Source organism: Meles meles, chromosome 8, assembly GCF_922984935.1.
Source record: "Meles meles chromosome 8, mMelMel3.1 paternal haplotype, whole genome shotgun sequence".
NCBI lineage: Eukaryota > Metazoa > Chordata > Mammalia > Carnivora > Mustelidae > Meles > Meles meles.
The window spans coordinates 112676015-112696070 of NC_060073.1; the positions used below are offsets into that span (position 1 = coordinate 112676015).

The 20056-nt window shown below is 37.7% G+C and overlaps 1 protein-coding gene across 2 annotated transcripts in view; it reads left to right on the plus strand.

The window, feature by feature from the left end:
- The window catches only part of RDX (radixin), a 93951-nt gene that overhangs the window by 12408 nt on the left and 61487 nt on the right, over nucleotides 1-20056 (plus strand). For both annotated transcript variants that reach the window (XR_006820001.1, XM_046016101.1), the window contains exons 2-4: nucleotides 4604-4672; nucleotides 5311-5382; nucleotides 13418-13501. Coding sequence is in view for 1 of the 2 variants with exons in the window: in XM_046016101.1 (XP_045872057.1) it covers nucleotides 5371-5382; nucleotides 13418-13501 (96 nt within the window). In the remaining variant the exon portion in view is untranslated. The remainder of the gene's footprint in view (nucleotides 1-4603; nucleotides 4673-5310; nucleotides 5383-13417; nucleotides 13502-20056) is intronic.

Sequence of the window (20056 nt, forward strand, 5' to 3'; positions counted from 1 at the left end):
TGGCGTATAATTCTCGCTTTCTTTCCCTTGTTCTTCCTTACTGATAAGATTGCACAGGAAGGATGCAGCAGGCATGTGGTTTAATAAATGACATGATCAGTGCCTGTGCAAGCTCTCCGGAGTGTCATCTAACTTCTTTAGTGTGTAGCTTTGGGATCAGATATGGTAATGCAATACAGAATGAGAAGTTAAGGTAAAAACTAGCTGAGGACAATTAAAAGTCCTTAAAAAAATCAATTAATTAATTAAAGTAATCTCTGTACCCAGTGTGGGGTTGAACCCATCACCCCCAAATCAAGAGTCACATGCTCCACTGACTGAGCCAGCCAGTTGCTTCTTTAAAAAAAAAAAAAAATTATTATTATTATTTTTTTTTTTTTTAGGGGCACCTGGTGTCTTAGATGGTGAAGCATCTACCTTCTGCTCAGCTCATGATCTCAGGTCTTGGGATGGAGCCTGCTCAGCAGGGAGTCTGCTTCTCCTTCTCCCTCTGCTGCTCCCACTGCTTGTGCTCTCTCTCTCTCTTAAATGAATAAATAAAATCTTTTAAAAAAATTAAAAATGATTTTAAAAAAATTCCTAATACTCTGGTATGAGCAAACCTGAGTTAGCTTTGTAGTCTACGTGTATAAAACTCAGGGCTTGCAGGACGACCGCATTGTTTAGTGGGTTAGGGACATGAGTTTTCTGTCCAAAATTACAAACTCTATAAAGAAATAAACCATAATGAACTGAAAACAGGAAAATTTTGTGGTGACAAAAAATAAACATAAGGGGGCGCCTGGGTGGCTCAGTGGGTTAAGCCTCTGCCTTCAGCCCAGGTCATGATCTCAGGGTCCTGGGATTGAGCCCCGCATTGGGCTCTCTGCTCAGCGGGGCGCCTGCTTTCCCCATCTCTGCCTGCCTCTCTGCCTACTTGTGATTTCTCTCTCTGTCAAATAAAATAAATAAAACCTTTAAAAAAATAAACATAGGGATCAAAGGAAGATTTAAAACAAATTATAAAATAGCATAGCATTATTAAAACTTTTTTTACAAAGCTGAAAAAATTTCTAGAAGTAAAAATATATGTAATTACCAAAATGCTGAACTACTAAAGAGATAAAACCTTAAAAACAACTGGAGAGAATTAGTGATTCGAGGAATGTTGCAGAGAGAGATAAAGAGATGGAAAATATAAAAAAGTAGGTTTGGACTAGAGAATAAAATATGTATTATGTGTCCAGTGAGAATTGCTGAATGAAAAGAGAGAGACAATGGCTAATAATTTTCCAGAATTTAAGGAAAGCACGCATCTTCAGAATAAGGAAAAGCTTACCAAATCCTGAACAAGATAAATAAAAGCAAATTCGAAGAATGCCTCCCAGAAAGTTCCTTAAGGCAGATTATCTCAGAGAACTGCGTTAGATTAACTGTCAATAACACATCAGCAGTAACAGATGACAGAAAAATCATGTCCTCCAAATCCTGAGGGAGCAACAGTCAATTTAAGAGTTCTACATGCAGTTGAATTATTACCTTATGGAAGAGGGAAGTAATCACTGAAGAAATACAACAGTTCTAAGCCTGTACTCACCTAATAGCATAGCCTTAAAAAATATAAATTAAAAAGTGACAGTGTATAAGAAGAAATTAACATGCACAGTCCTACCTGGGAAAATTTAATACATTTTTTTCTCAAGTTGCTTAAGTAGACTAAAATGAGCAACAGTAGGGAAACTATAAACAAAACATTAAGTACTTAGTCTGGCTTGATCTAACTTATCAAACGCAAAACATACATTATTGTCATTTATAGGCAGAAAGTTAGAAATGGAATTATGTACTAAACATAAAGGAAGTCTGAATGAATTCTTTGACTACGGTATAGTAAAGTTAGAAATAAATAATGAAAACACTTTGCTCTCAGACCTATTCCATTTGAAAGTTAAAAAAAGTTTCTTAGTCATGATTTGAGATCAAAACTGGAAAGGGAAACGTGCAGAGCCAGTGAAAAAAACTGTACATAAAAACCTGTGTGGGAAACCACTAAAGTGATACTTAGAAAAATGATATTTATTTTATTTTAATTCAGTTAATTAACATATAGTATATTATTAGTTTCAGAGGAAGAGATCATTGATTCAGTTGCATAAAGCACTCAGTGCTCCTTACATCACGTGCCCTCCTTCATGCGCATCACCCAGTTCCCCCATCCCTCCACCCGCCTCCCCTCTGTAACCCTCAGTTTATTTCCTAGAGTTAAAAATCTCTTGGGGTTTGTCACCCTCTTTGATTTTGTCTTACTTTGTTTTTCCCTTCCTTCCCCTATGATCCTCTGTTTTTCTTAAATTCCACATGAGTGAACTCATATGAAAATTGTCTTTCTCTGATTGACTTATTTTGCTCAGAAAAATGTTATGGTTTTAAATATAAGGCAACACACTTAAAAAAAAAAAATCCTGGAAAGGGAGATTTACATTTGTGTTTTTAGGAACTCTGTTGTTGCTTTGTTCTAAAACAGGCACATTGACCTGAAATGCCTTTGGTACATGTGAGTTTGGAAAACCTAGAGAGTTCATTTGGTAGTGGTTTAAGCATTTATTAAAAAAAAAAAAAAGGCAAATCTAGAACAGATCTGGTTTAAAAAAATATATAGTGGTTACACTATAGATATTAAAATATATTCTAACAGTACAAATAGGAATAGTACAAATAGGAAAAAAAATTTCCAGTGTTTTATATTAATGAATAGTGTGGTTTGGGATAAATTTTTAGTAATAATATACATACTATTATATAATAACATATATAATAGTATTAATTTACATATTTTATAATTTATAAAAAGTACTTGTATAATTTGTCTCATTTGTGTGAAGAGTTTAAAGAACTTCTGTATTCTGTGAAATAGATGAAGGAAAAAGTATTGTTTCAATATGTTATAAAGATCATGTTTTTTATTTTTTTTATTTATTTTTTTTAAAGATTTTTATTTATTTATTTGACAGAGATCGCAAGTAGGCAGAGAGAGAGGAGGAAGCAGGCTCCCTGCCAAGCAGAGCCCGATGTGGGGCTCGATCCCAGAACCCTGGGATCATGACCTGAGCTGAAGGCAGAGGCTTTAACCCACTGAGCCACCCAGGCACCCCAAGATCATGTTTTTTAATATTTAAGTATATGAATGTTATACCTACATCCTTGATATATTCAAATGATAAAAGTTATTTTAAAATGTTCTGAACAAGATGGGGGGATACTTTGTATGTGAAACTGCCTTATACTTGGACATATTTATGACCTTGATGCACATACTAGAAAAGAAAAAAAAATTGGGAATTACTTGAAGTTTAAATTTTAGGGCTTAGAAAATGAGCCACAGGGGCACCTGGGTGGCTCAGTGGGTTAAAGCCTCTGCCTTTGGCTCAGGTCATGATCTCAAGGTCCTGGGATCAAGCCCCACATCAGGCTCTCTGCTCAGCAGGGAGGCTGCTTCCCTTCCTCTCTCTCTGCCTGCTTCTCTGCCTACTTGTGATCTCTATCTGTCAAATAAATAAATAAAATCTTAAAAAAAAAAAAAGAAAATGAGCCACAGAGTAAAGCCAACTAATGAAAAGAAGTCATGAGGAAAAAGAAATGTAAAAAAAAAGAACAATAAAAGAAATGGAAGATCAAGGAAACTAAAAGCTGGCCTTTAGACCAATAAACTAAGCAAACTTCTGGCAAGATTAATCAACCAAAAGGGAAGGGAAAATTTAATAGTATTAGGAATACTAATAGAAGATCCTAACTGCCAACATAGTAAATACAAAAAATCACGAGGAAATACTGTGATAACTTTCTAGAAATATGTCACCAAGACTTGCAGAAAACCAGATTTTGCTATAGGGTAGAAATTTAGCTGTTTTGGCCATGTTACATTTGAGATAATCTAGACATTGAGCAAGGCAAGTTAGCCAAGCAAGTTCTAGAAATACAGATTTGAGAATTACTAACTTATAAATGATGTGAAAAGGTCAGTTTTGAGGACGTTTTAAGACCTGAGATGATAAAGATGAATTAAGACAGTAGTGGGATGAAAGAGAAGATAGGTCTCAAGTACAGTTTAGGTTCATGAAAGCAGGTGACTGACTGTAGGAGGGAGTGTTAAGATTTCCTAGCTCAGACTTAAGGAAATGAATTTCATAGGTCAATTATTAGATAAATATCTCAGGTGAAAGTTTCTTTTAAAGAGAGTTCTCTTTGGCACACGATTGAGTAAAATGTAGGGAAATGATGTTTCACTTTTTTTTAATTTGAAGAATTTTCTGGTTTATTGTAACATTAAAAAGTAATTGACATGGAAGTTTTAGAACAATTATATATTTAGTTGATGCTAGTATAATGGATGAATTTTCTTGGCAGAGATATTATCAGTGAAAGCTGATTTTCAAGTAGTAATTTAATATACCTTACTGAAGGTTTTCGTATTGAAATTATAGGTCATATTTTCTGAACAAACTAGTAAAGATTAAGAATGTTTGGTCCTTCGGTTGGTTTGTTAACTGTCTTTAAGAACATTTACTCTAAGACAATAGAGCATGATGGATTTCTTGGATTAGGATTTGCTTGTTTTGCTTTACAGGGAGAAGATAAAATTTAACATTGGCCTCAAGGACAACTCTAAATTTCAGTGAAGGCTGTCAGTTTGCTGGTGAGTAGCATGTAGATTGCTAGTGTGTACTCTTTGGCTGTTTAATACACCTTAGGTAAATAAACTACTTAGTATATTTTAATGTGGATTTTTAAACTTTCAAGAAGAAAAATAATTTTCTTTCAAAGGTTATCTTTTTAGAGTTTATGTTAATCAGAATTTCCCTTTGTCTTTGTCAGTACAGAAAAAAGGTTGAAAAGTATTCTTGAGTTCATCTCTTTTGAACTTGAATCTGTATCTCTCCCTTTACTGTTCCTCTCCTCTCCCAGGCTGGATGTAGACGTGAACTGGACACAGATAGAGACAGCATTTGGGTCCTTAGCAGTCTTGATTCCTTGCAATGTGTAGTCTTTGAGTAAATTGAAATTCTTGGTTGGCGATCAGTAGGCTTTAGATTATGTTGTTTGAGATATGTGCTGTTTTAAATCACAGCTATAAATATTTTTAGAGAAGGTGAAATGATAGTAAAAGACATTGAAAATTAGAATAAGAGTTCTTTTTTTTATTTTTTATTTTTAGAGAGCTCTGTGTTAAACTCACAATTTAAAATGTTTTAATTTTTATTCTATACAAATTATTAACATCAAGATATATAAAAGTAATAGATGTATTATGCTTTCTTTTTTCTGTAACTGCAGGTGACATCAGAATTCATAAAAGTGAATTTTTTTAAAGAAGGTGATAAAAAGAGAAGGAAAATGCCGAAACCAGTAAGTGTATTTTACTTTTACCACTACGTAGTTAATAAAATATCAGTAGCATTAATTTCCTTTTGGAACAAAGCAAAATGTCATGGTAGAGTCTTTGGGAAGAAAAAGGCACTGATACCGTTGTTGCTTGTTTCAGAGTAATGTGGCTGCAATGAAGTACTCTGAGCCAGGAAGAAGAGGTGGAGGCAGCATTGCAGTGAAGATGGGAATTCGTGGGTTCTGGAGCCAAACTGTCTTAGTTCATATCCTGGCTCTGCTGCTTCCCCTCTGTGACCTATTTTTTTTTTTAAGATTTTATTTATTTATTTGACAGATAGAGATCACAAGTAGGCAGAGAAGCAGGCAGAGAGAGAGGAGGAAGCAGACTCCCCGCTGAGCAGAGAGCCTGATGCGGGACTCGATCCCAGGACCCTAAGATCATGACCTGAGCCAAAGGCAAAAGGCTTTAACTCACTGAGCCACCCAGGTGCCACCCCCCCCCCCCCCGCCGTGACTTTTGATTGGTTACTTCAGACTCTCCAATTCTTAATTTCCTCCTATAAAAAAGTGGAGACGGTTAGTTACTTAAGGGAGTTTGGTGAGAACTGGATGAACTTCGTACACATTCACTGCTCAGTATACAGTAACTTCTTGTTACAGGAGGAAGCAATGAGAGGTTGGAAGGACCTGTGCATCAATTTTCTCATAATTCTAGCTTTGATGCTAGTGATACTGATGTTGATATTATATAGTCTTCTTTTTTTTTTTTAAAATTCAAGGGAGTGTGCATGATTTTCCTTAGCTTTATAATTACGTAGTTCTGGACTAAGGTTTATTCCTTTTGACATAAATGTTTTTAAATTTCATCTAACAATTTTGGGGTTTTTTTTTTTTTTCAATGTTTGTTTTGCCCAGTTATCTTTTTAAGAAAATTGTTTATAGCTACTGGAGTTTTCTGGCATGAATATCTCTTTGGGAATACTTTAAAGACTCAGCAGGTAGGGTAACAAAGGGTGAATTTGCATTGTTGGAGGGAGGGAAGAAGAAGAAAGAAAAGGCATAAACATCAGAAAGGAAGAAGTAAATTTTTCCATTTGCCTATGGCATAATTGTTTATGTAGAAAATCTTCAGGAATCTGAAAAACAGCTACTAGAACTATAACTGAACTTAGCAAGATTGTTGGACACAAGGTTGTATTTTTAAAAATTAGTAGACTTTCTTATATACTAGTAGCAAAATTTGAAAAATGAAGTAAAAAAATCAATTTGTAACAGCATCAAAGTCATAAAATACTTAGGAATTAACTGCTTTGTCTGGGTGTCAGCCAGCAACAAGGGAGGAAAAAGCATAGAGAGGCATGCTCACTGTTTTATGCCAAGGCCGAGGAGTGGCCTGTGTCTCTTCTGTCTGTTCTGTGGGTGAGAACTTAGTCATAGAGCCATATCTAATTGCAGGATACCTTGAAAAATGTTTTATAGCTCTGTAGCCATATACCCAACTATAATTCTGTTAGAATTTGGTGGTCAAACAGCAAGCAGTCTCTACCACACTTCCATGGTTAAAAGGAGATAAATCATATGAAAAATTCAGAAAGAGGAGTTCTAAGATTGAACAACTATTCATGATTTAAAAAAAAAAACAAAAACCCAACACTTCTTAAGCTAGGTATAGAAGAAACCATAACTGCAAAAGCTCTTTTTAATGTGTTAACAGTGGGAGCTTTTAAAAAACAAAAAAAAAAACAAGACCAAAGATGCTATCATTGTTGCTGATTCAGCACTGAACAGGGAAACCTGTACAGAAGAAAAAAAAAAGCTGAAGGACTAGAAGAAACACTATTCGAAGGTGTTAAGATTCTTTGTTGTATCGGGGATTGGCAAATTATGACCCATAGGCCAAATTCAGCTCACCACCTGTTTTTGTACAGCTTACATGCTAATAATGATTTTAACATTTTCAATGGATTAAAAAAACTACAAGAATATTTTACCTGTGAAAATTATATGAAATTCAAATTTCAATGACTAGTTTTATTGGAATGTGGTATGCTTGTTTATTATCTGTATTATGCTGTAATAGCATAGTTGAGTAGATGAAACAGTCTGTATAGCCTGCAAAACCTAAAATATTTACTGTTTGACCCTGTACAGAAAACATTTTCTGACCTCTGAATTATGTAAACACAAGGATTTATGGGCTCATTATAACAGTCAGCAAGAGAACTGATAAAATGATCAATGTAGAAATCCCTTGCATTTCTACAAAGGCAAAACAATTTTGGAAAGCTCCTTCATCAAATTCACAATCCTGTGTTTGAAGCCCTTTAAGCTAGATGAGTTTCAGTATTTGGAATTTTTTGGATTTTAGAAAAGCGAATATACATATATGTCATTATGTCATGGAGCTTCCCTCAAGGTCTGGTGTATCATCTAAAAACATTAGTATTTTTATAGGTCATTGTGTGAATATTCATTTGAAATGGGATAAATTAATCCACCAGATAGTCTCACATCCTTCATGTTAAAGTTTTGCTAAAATAAGGTAATAACCTTGATTTTGATGCTTTTGGGATGTCAAGTGATTTTGGACTTGAATTTATCATAGTGATTTATGAGAAAGTTACCTAACAAATCATTAGTATGATTTTTATTAAGATACTCTTTTCTTTTCTTTTCTTTTTAACGTAATCTCTGCACTCAGCAGGGAACTCGAACTTATAACCTTGAGACCAAGAGTCCCATGTTCTCTTGACTGAGCCAGCCAGATGCCCTAATTATGATTTTTATGTAGAAAATTATAAACACTTTTTTGAAAGATACTAAAGAAGACATTAATGCACATAGAGAACCACAGTCATGGATAAGAATAGTCATTATTGAAAAGCTCTTCTCTCACCTGAAGGGACTGATGAATTTAGTGTAGTTTCAATTTAAATCATAATGGGTTTTTTAAAAATATTTTTTAAATTTTTATTTATTTGAGAGAAAAAGTGTGTGCATGAGCAGTGGGAAAGGGCAGAGGGAGAGAGAAGCAGAACCCCTGCTCAGCAGGGCGCTCCATGTGGGGGTCAATCTTAGGACCCTGAGACCATGACCTGAGCTGAAGGCAGCCACTTAACTGACTGAGCCACCCAGGCATCCCATGGTGAGGTAATTTAGAAAGTTTATGATTCGTGTGAAGTCAGGAACAAGAATAAAGAACCAAGAATAGCTCACACGTTTTGAAGATAATGAGAGGAGACTTTCCCTACCATATAGCAAGACTTATTTTAAAATGTTGTGATTGGGGCACCTGGGTGGCTCAGTGGGTTAAAGCCTCTGCCTTCAGCTCAGGTCATGATCCCAGTGTCCTGGGATCGAGCCCCGCATCAGGCTCTCTGCTTGGCAGGGAGCCTGCTTCCTCCTCTCTCTCTCTCTCTCTGCCTGCCTCTCTCCCTACTTGTGATCTCTATCTGTCAAATAAATAAATAAAATCTTTAAAAAAAAATAAAATAAAATAAAATGTTGTGATTAAGACAGTGTGGTTTTGACAGAATAGTCAACCAGTGCAACAGAATAGAGAATACAAATTCAGGCATCGTACCTTATAAACATTGGATCTGTGGCATACTAGTCTTTGGGAAGCTAATTAACTAATCAGTATACATCAGTTAGATATTTTAAATCCCCATATCATTATCCTGTAGAGATTTAAAAATGAGATTGGAACTCTACCTTAAATCATAAGCAAAAATCGTTGAAGACAAATTAAGAAAAATAGAACTTTAGGATGAAATTTAAGAACATCTTTATGACTCTAGAGTCGAGAAGGCTTTCTTAAAAAATACGGTAAAAAAAAAAATTGATACCTATATGTAAAACGTTGATAAAGTCAATGTTAAATTTAAGAATATGTTCACCATACGGTGCCTGGGTGGTTAAGAGTCTGCCTTCAGCTCAGGTCATGATCCTGGGGTTCTGGGGTCGAGCCCAGTGTCAGGCTCCCTTCGAAGTTGGGAGTCTGCTTCCCCTTCTCTGTCTGTCCTTCCCCTGTCTTATGCTGTCTTTTGCTCTCTCTCAAATAAATAAATAAAATATTAAATGTTTACCATAAAGAAGGACACATCATAATGCAGAATGACAAACTATAAACTGGGAGAAGATTTTTTTGTGATTTAAATAACTGACAAAGGATTAGTATCTAGAATATATAAAGATTTCCTACATAGTAAAAAGAAAAAGACAGTCTAATAGAAAAATAAGCAATAGATGTTCACAGATACTTCCAAAGGTGGGGAGACTGAATGGTCAGTAAATGTACCATTTTAGTTTTCTGTTCATCTGTAACAAATTACCACAAATTTAGTAGCTTAAAACAATCCGCATTTATTATCTCACAGTTTTGTAGGTTAGGAATATGGGATGATATAACTGGGTTCTCTGCTCAGGGTCCCACCAGGCTGAAATCAAGGTTTAGCCCATCTATTTTCACCTGGAGCTCGGGGTTCTCTTTCAAACTTATTCCTATTGGCAGAATTCATTTTTTTGCAAAAATGATCTGTCCTTTACTGGAGGATGAAGTTCCCTTTTTTTTTTTTTAACTAGTTATTGGCCAGGGGTCACTCTTAACTACTAGAGGCTGGTGCTGGGTCCTTGCTTCCTGGCTCCTCCAGCTGAGTAAGGAGAACTCTTTTAGGTCAGATTCCTTCACACTTTGAATTTCTCTGACTTCTTCAACCAGTCAGAGAAAACACTTTGCCCCTTTTTTTTTTTTAAAGATTTTATTTATTTATTTGACAGAGAAGTCACAAGTAGGCAGAGAGGCAGGCAGAGAGAGAGGGGGAAGCAGGCTCCCCACTGAGCAGAGAGCCTGATGCTGGGCTAGATCCCAGGACCCCGAGATCATGATCTGAGTCAAAGGCAGAGGCTTAAACCCACTGAACTACCCAGGTGCCCCAAACACTTTGCTTCTAAAAGACTCTTGTGAATAGCTTGGTTCCACTCATATAACCCTCTCAATTTTGAGGTCTACTGATGAGAAACCCTAAGTACATTTGCAAAATCCCTTTTGTCTTGTAATGTAACATAATCAAAAGAGGACACTAGGGGATGGAGATCGTGGGGGCTGTCTTAGAATTCTGCATACTATGTCTCAGCCTCTTTAGGAATCAGATATCTGCCCAGTAAGACCACAATGAGATATCATTTTACATCCACTAGACTAAATATTTTTAAAAATCTGATAATACCCACTGTTGGTGAAAATACAGCCCTGCAGGAGTGCTTGTGCACTTTGGTGGCGTGTAAGTGGGTACAGCCACATGGGAGCCCAGTTCACTTTTATGGGTAGAGGTGCCGGCTTTTGTGCTTTATCACCTAGGAGTTTGTCTGTGTCTTTACTTCTAGAGAAACTCAGATGCAGACGCACTAGGAGACATGCACAAGAGTGTTCATAACAGTATTGTTCTTGATAGCCAAAAGATTAGGAATAATTTAATATCCATTGACAAGAAAATGGATAAATTATTGTCCAGCAGTGATTGTATAGCAGTAAAAATAAATGAATTTCAACGACTCACACAAAAATCAGTGAAGCTTAGAAAATGGTGAAAAAGCAAACTGCCATGTGGTATAATTTCTGTTTCAACTTTTTATTGAAATAGAGTATACATACAGAGATGAATGTATTTGTGTAGTTGATGAATTTTCATAAAATAAATATAATCATGTAACCATTGCCCACATCAAGAAAGAAGACTTTCTTAGCCAGTACTGTATAATTTTAATACACCTAAAAATCAAGAAAAGCTATTTTACATGAAGATACCTACATCTGTGCAGAAACTATTCTTTTAAAAAAAAGGAATGACAAATACAGAATTCAGGTAGTGCTTACCTGTGGGGGATTGGGACAGATAAATTCATAAGAAATACATTGGGATCTATAGCATTATTTGCCATTTCTTTTTTTTTTTTTTTTTAAGATTTTATTTATTTGACAGCGATCACAAGCATGCAGAGAGGCAGGCAGAGAGAGAGAGGAGGAAGCAGGCTTCCCACTGAGCAGAGCCCGATGCGGGGCCCGATCCCAGGACCCTGGGATCATGACCCAAACCGAAGGCAGAGGCTTTAACCCACTGAGCCATCCAGGCGCCCCTTATTTGCCGTTTCTAGTTAATAATTTGAATGGTAGATTTATGGGTAACAAAACTTTCTCTGTACTTGAAGTTTCTGGTAGTAGATGTGTTAAGTTTTCCACATCAAGCAGTTCTCTACTTCTATAGAGACCTCAGTTTTGTATTCTGCAGTTTAACTCATTCTGACACAGCCACCCAGATTAGCACAGACGGTGCAGGTAGGGGCCCAGACCCTTAAGACGGCTGTCCCCTTCAAACACCAATCACAAGTAGTGGGTCCCCATGTTACCCACATTTCTCACTTGGCTACACATTGGAGATTCCCATGATCCCCTCCTCGGGTACTGTAATTCCCTGTAACAGCTCACAGAATTCAGGAAAACACTTATTGTTACTGGTTAATACAAGGGATATTATAAGGGTACGAATGAAAGATAAAGACAAAGAGGAGGTACATAGGGCAAGATCCAGAAAGGTCCTGAGCACAGGAGCTTCTGTTCTTGTAGAGTTTGCAGTCCACCTTTCTCTTTGAATGTGGATGCTTCACCACCTTGGGAGCTTTCTATGAACTTCTTTGTTTAGGCTTTTTTTTTTTTTTTTTTTTAAGGTTTTACTTATTTATTTGACAGAGAAAGAAATCACAAGTAGGCAGAGAGGCAGGCAGAGAGAGGGGAGCAGACTCCGCGCTGAGCAGAGAGCCTGATGTAGGCCACGATCCCAGGACCCTGAGATCATGACCTGAGCCGAAGGCAGAGGCTTAACCCACTGAGCCACCCAGGTGCCCTGTTTCGGCTTTTTATGAAGCTTCCGTTATGTAGGCATGATGGATTAAACTCCTGGCCGTTGATGGTTAACTCACTTCCCCTTCTCCTCTCTTTGGAGGTTAAGGTGGGGCTCTCATCAGATGGTTGGTTCTTCCCGCTACCTACCTCCATCCTGAAGGTCGAGAGGGGTCCATCATGAGTGATTAGGAGTTATTAGTGTAAACTGAGGTATAGTTGAAAGGGGATTATTATTATGAATAACAAAGGCTCTACTTATTTCTATCACTGAGGAAATTCCAAAGGTTTTAGGAGCTCTCTGCCAGGAAACAGAATGAAGACCAAATATATATTTATTATATCACAAAAGGTTTTGTGATTTCTAAGACTTGTTTGATTAGAGATTGTATTTCAGATAAAAGCTACATGTGCAGAGCCATGGTTGTTAGAATGAGTAAGAAAATAGGAGAAATAAGTCAGATTTAGAATTCATGTGAATTAAAGTTAAGATCGATTTGTACCATATGATGGTGAATTCTAAGTGAAGATGCTATTCCAGAGTTAAAATTATTTTAGTTAAGGCATGCCAAGTTTTTGGTGAAATGTCCAGCTACAAAGGTATTTATAGAAAAAAAGAATTTAAAATAGAATCTAACAAATATAGGCTAGTTGATGAATTCTTTTTATAAAATGAATATTTTTGCAATAGGATAAAACTGCGTATCTGAATTTTGTGTTGAAAAATATGGAATAGTGAATGCCATTCAAAGAATTTAGAGTTAATATTTCTCCTGAAATACCTGCTCTGCTGTTTGATATCCCTGTGCCCTTGGGCAAGTAATGGGGAACTCTTTTAGTTTCTGTGGACATGACATATTTCCTAGTATTGTCACAGGGGCTTAATGAAAACATGGAAAGCTCATGGCCTAGTGCCTAGTATATGCCAAGTATTCAATAAATGTTTTTAAAAGAGGACTTTGTAAGCTCTTTCTTTTTAAAGTAGATTTAAGATTTCCTGTGATTAAAATCAAACATCACTTTAATGAAGAAAATCTTAGGTACAAGTATGGTGTAGCTTTTCATTGCCTGCGTATTTACTTTATTTTATAAATCAGATAAAAATATTGCCGCTAAGTGTATTTTCTTTCCTAGTGAATTTCCCTTCTGTTTTTATTGCAGATCAACGTACGAGTGACCACCATGGATGCCGAGCTGGAATTTGCCATCCAGCCCAATACCACTGGCAAACAGCTTTTTGACCAGGTATCATTTAGCCACATGAAGTATGCAGTTTTTGACAGCATACAATGGGGAAGCTGTTGCAACTTCTTTGTATGTTTTCCTGTAACCTCACCGCTATTGCAACAGTGTGGCACTTGGAATTTTTCATGGTATCTTTTCAGTTATCTTGAATAGCTACAGAGCTGTTGTTCTTTCTCATTTCTAGATTGGAAAGAGAGGACTTTTTAAAGGTAATTAGCAGCAGATATTTCTTTAACATCCTGTAAGTAAAGCGCTGTGATGAGGACTCAAAGAAATGAACAGATAATGTCCCTAGCGGGATGGGTGGAGATCCTAGATAGAGGGGATGGCAGGAGCAAAGGCCCAGGGAATTAGAGTCTACAAGTAGGCACCTGACAGCACTTCCATGTCATAGCCTCACGGTAAGCTAACGTGGGTGTCATGTTGAGGAATTTGGACTACTGGTGCTGTCTTTTTCTCACTTTTTTTTAAAGGAATTTTTTTTTTTTTTTAAGATTTTATTTATTTGACAGAGATCACAAGTAGGTGGAGAAGCAGGCAGAGAGAGAGATTGGAGGAAGCAGGCTCGATCCCAGGACCCTAAGACCATGACCTGAGTAGAAGGCAGAGGCTTTAACCCACTGAGCCACACAGGCGCCCCCCCTTTTCTCATTCTTGAGTGCACATTTGAGTCACCTGTGGGGCTTTAGAAAGAAAAAAAGGGCAATGCTTGCAGGCTACCCCTAGATACTCTGATTTAATTCTCTGGGTCCTACTGGAAATCATTAGTATCTTATTTATTTGTTTATTTAAGCTCCCCAGGTGATGCAGTAAGTAATATAGGTGATGTTTTATTCAGAAGGGGAGGAGAGAGATTGGTGCCCTGAGGCCAAGTGATTAGGAAGGTGACTTGATGATTATAAGTGGAATGAGGGTGATACGGGGATGACACTCAGGAGAGGATGTTTACAGGGACTTTTACATTTGGGCAGAAGAGTAAGGAATCTGTGGTCAGACCTCTTTGACCTTAGAGAGCAGAACAGGAGGCAGAGTTTCTAGTACACAGCAGTAAGTTACCTGGTAGATATTTTGGGTTTATTTAGATATCTCATATAGATCTAAAATATACAAAATTTTAAAATTCCTGGAAAGTTGTTTCTTTTCTTGACAAAATAGTATACTTAATCTTCCTGATAAGTTAATTGATGATCTTGAAAGCCCTGATAAGGTCTTTTTATAAGCTGCAAGGTTTTGGTAGAGTGAGCAAATCCGTAAAATCATAAGCAACTACATGCAGCATGCATGCCTTGTACCTGTTGGACCTTGTGAACTGTGAGCGAGTTCTGCTGATTTCTCTAGGCTTCCTGTTCGTAAGTATGTCATCTGTCTTACTTGACTATAAATGTGAATGGAGTTAGCATTCATTGTACTTCCTTCTTAATAAATTGAAATCTTATTTCTAGTGCGTGAAATGTTTTTGGTGGTCAAAAACTAATCAGCAAGTGGGCTTCTTTGGTATTGTAAACTGAGAAATAAATTACTTGCTTTTTATCAAGTAGAATTGCTTTAGTTTAGACACCAGGAGAAAGTAAGCCTCATTTATTATGTGTGGGTTCTAGAGCCACACTGCCTGCATCAGAGTCCCCACTCTAGCTGTTTGACTTGGGACTTTTTGCCTTATTTTTTTCACTTGTACAATTAGGATGATGATAGTATTCTTCCCTTAGAGGGTTGTTGTGAGAACTAAATGAGAATCCATGTTAAGTACAGAGGATGGCATTTGATGCACACACACAGCATTTCATAGTGTAAATGAAGTTGTAGATTAGGGAGTATTATTATCTGTAATGTGCTCTCTGAGCAGTTAATTCTTAAAGTCACTGTTGTTCCCTGACAGCTTCTCTTGAGCCCAAATTGAAGGATCTAAAAGCAGGCTTTACCTTGGGTATAGGGAGTATGTGGAGTGCGTTGGCAGGTAGGTAGGTTCAGAGTGGAGGCCAGGAGCAGACTAGAGACAGGAGCCCTCTCAAATGAGGGTACATAGCAACATGAGTCCACCTGTAGCAAAGCCTCACTTTTGATCACGATGCGCTTGAGGCTAGCTGCTGTGTGTAGGGGGCTCTCTTTGAGTGCGGAAGGCCCTTTGGTTTGCTCCCTGATTCTTCTACACTGTCATCCTCTTCCAGCTTCTACCTGTGGGATTAGAGAGTATTCTTACCCCTAAGAAGTATTCAACACGATCTGTTAGGATGCAAGAAAAAGGGGCTCCTGGGTGGCTCAGTCAGTTAAGCATCTGTCTTCAGCTCAGGTCATGATCCCTGAGTCCTTGGATTGAGTCCCGCATCCAGCTTCCTACACAGGGAACGTGCTCGCCTTCTCCCTGTGCCCCTCCCGCTGCTCCTGTGCTTGCTCGCGTTCTCTCTCTCTCTCTGCACGTTCTCACTCTCTCCAATAAATTAAAAAAAAAAAAAAAATCTTTAAAAAAAGGGTGCAAGAAAAAAATATTAAAATGTTTGTTTATTCCCAAAATTGAACCAGGAAGAAATTGACAACCTGAATAGACCGATATCTAGTAATGAGATTGAAGCAGTGATCAAAAACCTCCCAAAAAACAAGAGCCCAGGACCTGATGGATTCCCTGGGGAATTCTACCAAACTTTCAAAGAAGAAATAACACCAATTCTCCTGAAGCTGTTCCAAAAAATTGAAGCAGAAGGAAAACTTCCAGACTCTTTTTATGAAGCCAGCATTACCCTGATCCCCAAACCAGGCAAAGACCCTACCAAAAAGGAGAATTTCAGACCAGTATCACTGATGAATATGGATGCAAAGATTCTCAACAAGATCCTAGCAAACAGGATCCAGCAGCACATTAAAAAGATTATCCACCATGACCAGGTGGGATTCATCCCTGGGTTGCAAGGTTGGTTCAACATTCGCAAATCAATCAGTGTGATAGAACACATCAATAAGAGAAGAGAGAAGAACCACATGGTCCTCTCAATTGATGCAGAAAAAGCATTTGACAAAATCCAGCATCCGTTCCTGATGAAAACGCTTCAAAGTATAGGGATAGAGGGAACATTCCTGAACTTCATAAAATCTATCTATGAAAGACCCACAGCAAATATCATCCTCAATGGGAAAAAGCTTGCAGCCTTCCCGTTGAGATCAGGAACATGACAAGGATGCCCACTCTCACCACTCTTGTTCAACATAGTATTAGAAGTTCTAGCAACGGCAATCAGACAACAAAGAGAAATAAAAGGTATCCAAATTGGCAAGGAAGAAGTCAAACTCTCTCTCTTCGCAGATGACATGATTCTTTATATGGAAAACCCCAAAGACTCCACCCCCAAACTACTAGAACTCATACAGCAATTCAGTAACGTGGCAGGATACAAAGTCAATGTACAGAAATCAGTGGCTTTTTTATACACCAACAAGGAAAATACAGAAAGGGAAATTAGAGAATCGATTCCATTTACTATAGCACCAAGAACCATAAGATACCTGGGCATAAACCTAACCAAAGAAGTAAAGGACCTATACTCGAGGAACTACAGAACACTCATGAAAGAAATTGAAGAAGACACAAAAAGATGGAAGACTGTTCCATGCTCTTGGATTGGAAGAATAAACATTGTTAAAATGTCTATACTGGCTAGAGCAATCTATACTTTTAATGCCATTCCGATCAAAATTCCACCGATATTTTTCAAAGAGCTGGAGCAAATAATCCTAAAATTTGTATGGAGCCAGAAGAGACCACGAATTGCTAAGGAAATGTTGAAAAACAAAAACAAAACTGGCGGCATCACGTTACCCGATTTCAAGCTTTACTACAAAGCTGTGATCACCAAGACAGCGTGGTACTGGCATAAAAACAGACACATAGACCAGTGGAACAGAGTGGAGAGCCCAGATATGGACCCTCAACTCTATGGTCAAATAATCTTCGACAAAACAGGAAAAAATATTCAATGGAAAAAAGACAGTCTCTTCAATAAATGGTGCTGGGAAAACTGGACAGCGATATGTAGAAGAATGAAACTCGACCATTCTCTTACACCGTACACAAAGATAAACTCGAAATGGATAAAAGACCTCAACGTGAGACAGGAATCTATCAGAATCCTAGAGGAGAACATAGGCAGTAACCTCTTCGATATCAGCCACAGCAACTTTTTTCAAGATATGTCTCCAAAGGCCAAGGAAACAAAAGCAAAAATGAACTTTTGGGACTTCATCAAGATCAAAAGCTTCTGCACAGCAAAGGAAACAGTCAACAAAACAAAGAGGCAACCCACGGAATGGGAGAAGATATTTGCAAATGACAGTACAGACAAAAGGTTGATATCCAGGATCTATAAAGAACTTCTCAAACTCAACACACACAAAACAGATAATCATATCAAAAAATGGGCAGAAGATATGAACAGACACTTCTCCAACGAAGACATACAAATGGCTATCAGACACATGAAAAAATGTTCATCATCACTAGCCATCAGGGAGATTCAAATTAAAACCACATTGAGATACCACCTGACACCAGTTAGAATGGCCAAAATTAGCAAGACAGGAAACAACGTGTGTTGGAGAGGATGTGGAGAAAGAGGAACCCTCTTACACTGTTGGTGGGAATGCAAGTTAGTGCAGCCACTTTGGAGAACAGTGTGGAGATTCCTGAAGAAATTAAAAATAGAGCTTCCCTATGACCCTGCAATTGCACTGCTGGGTATTTACCCCAAAGATACAGATGTAGTGAAAAGAAGGGCCATTTGTACCCCAATGTTTATTGCAGCAATGGCTACGGTCGCCAAACTGTGGAAAGAACCAAGATGCCCTTCAACGGATGAATGGATAAGGAAGATGTGGTCCATATACACAATGGAGTATTATGCCTCCATCAGAAAGGATGAATACCCAACTTTTGTAGCAACATGGACGGGACTGGAAGAAATTATGCTGAGCGAAATAAGTCAAGCAGAGAGAGTCAAGTATCATATGGTCTCACTTATTTGTGGAGCATAACAAATAACATGGAGGACATGGGGAGATTGAGAGGAGAGGGAGTTGAGGGAAACTGGAAGGGGAGATGAACCATGAGAGACTATGGACTCTGAAAAACAACTAGAGGGTTATGAAGGGGCGGTGGGGGGGTTGGGAGGTTGAAGGACCAGGTGGTGGGTAATGGGGAGGGCACGTACTGCATGGAGCACTGGGTGTGATGCCAAAACAGTGAACACTGTTATGCTGTAAATAAACAAATAAAAATAAATAAATTTAAAAAAAAATGTTTGTTTATATTTTTGTCTTTCCTTTTTAAAGTTACTTTAAAAGTAAATGCTTTATAATGTTTGTGTGATAGCATGTGTGTAATTTATAGGTAAATATACATATATTATAGTTAATGCCCAAGTATTCTTTTATTTATAAAAATATGTGATTGAAAGTTTCTGAGAACGTTGCCAGAAGTAGTAGGGAGAGAATTGCACAGCCGAGCTCTCTTGTTCCTGGTGTTTGTTGTGATGGTCTCAAGCTAGTTAGGGTACTACCCCATGTGCCCACTATGGCAGATCCCAACTTTAGTTAGCCAGCATCATGAATCACACGCAACCTAGAGGCGAAAACAGGCTAGCTACTTTGATACTTCTCTCAGTTGCTCCTGACCCGTGAACATTTCCTACTCTGCCGCTCTGAGCTGGAATCTTTTCTGTGGCTCTTCTGCTGAGACAGCCTGTCTTTTGCCAAAGTTAAATTATTTGGGATCTTCTTTGTCTACATTAAGGGTTTGGTGGTTTGGTTTTGATCAGTTTTTGTATCAGTTGGGAGTCCTGATGATATATCATCCAGAAATTTCTGTTTTTGTTTTTTTGGTGGTAACTTTTCCTAGCACAGCTAAGTGTTTTTTTATTCTTAATTTTTTTGGTGTGTGTAATTTCAGTGAAATTTTTCAAGAGAAGGAAAAGAAACTTTCTGAAGGGTTCAGTATGCTATCTTGAAATCAAATGCTTGATACATTTTCTTAGATATTAAAAAAAAAAGAGCCAAGAATATTTATCACTTTAAAACTAATGTTGAGGGAGCACCTGGGGGGCTCAGTCGGTTAATCGTCCAACTCTTGGTTTCAGCTCAGGTCATGATCTCAGGGCGGTGAGATAGAGCCCCTCATTGGGCTCCATGCTCAGTGCAGAGTCTGCTTGAGATCTTCCCCCCAAACCCTCCTTACATGCTCTCTCATTCTCTCTCTAAAATAAATAGGGGCACCTGAGTGGCTCCGTCATTAAGCCTCTGCCTTCAGCTCACTTCATGATCCCAGAGTCCTGGGACTGAGCCCCACATCAGACTCCCTGCTCAGCAGGAAGCTTGCTTCTCCCTCTCCCGCTCCCCCTGCTTGTGTTCCCTCTTTCGCTGTGTCTCTCTTTGTCAAATAAATAAATAAATCTTAAAGAACTTTATTTAAAAAAACTAATGTTGAATCTTTATGTAAAGCTTTAAAAATATTAATAAACTCTCACCTCTCCTGGCTCACTTCCTTCATTTTGTTTTAATATAGATCTAGAAAAAAAT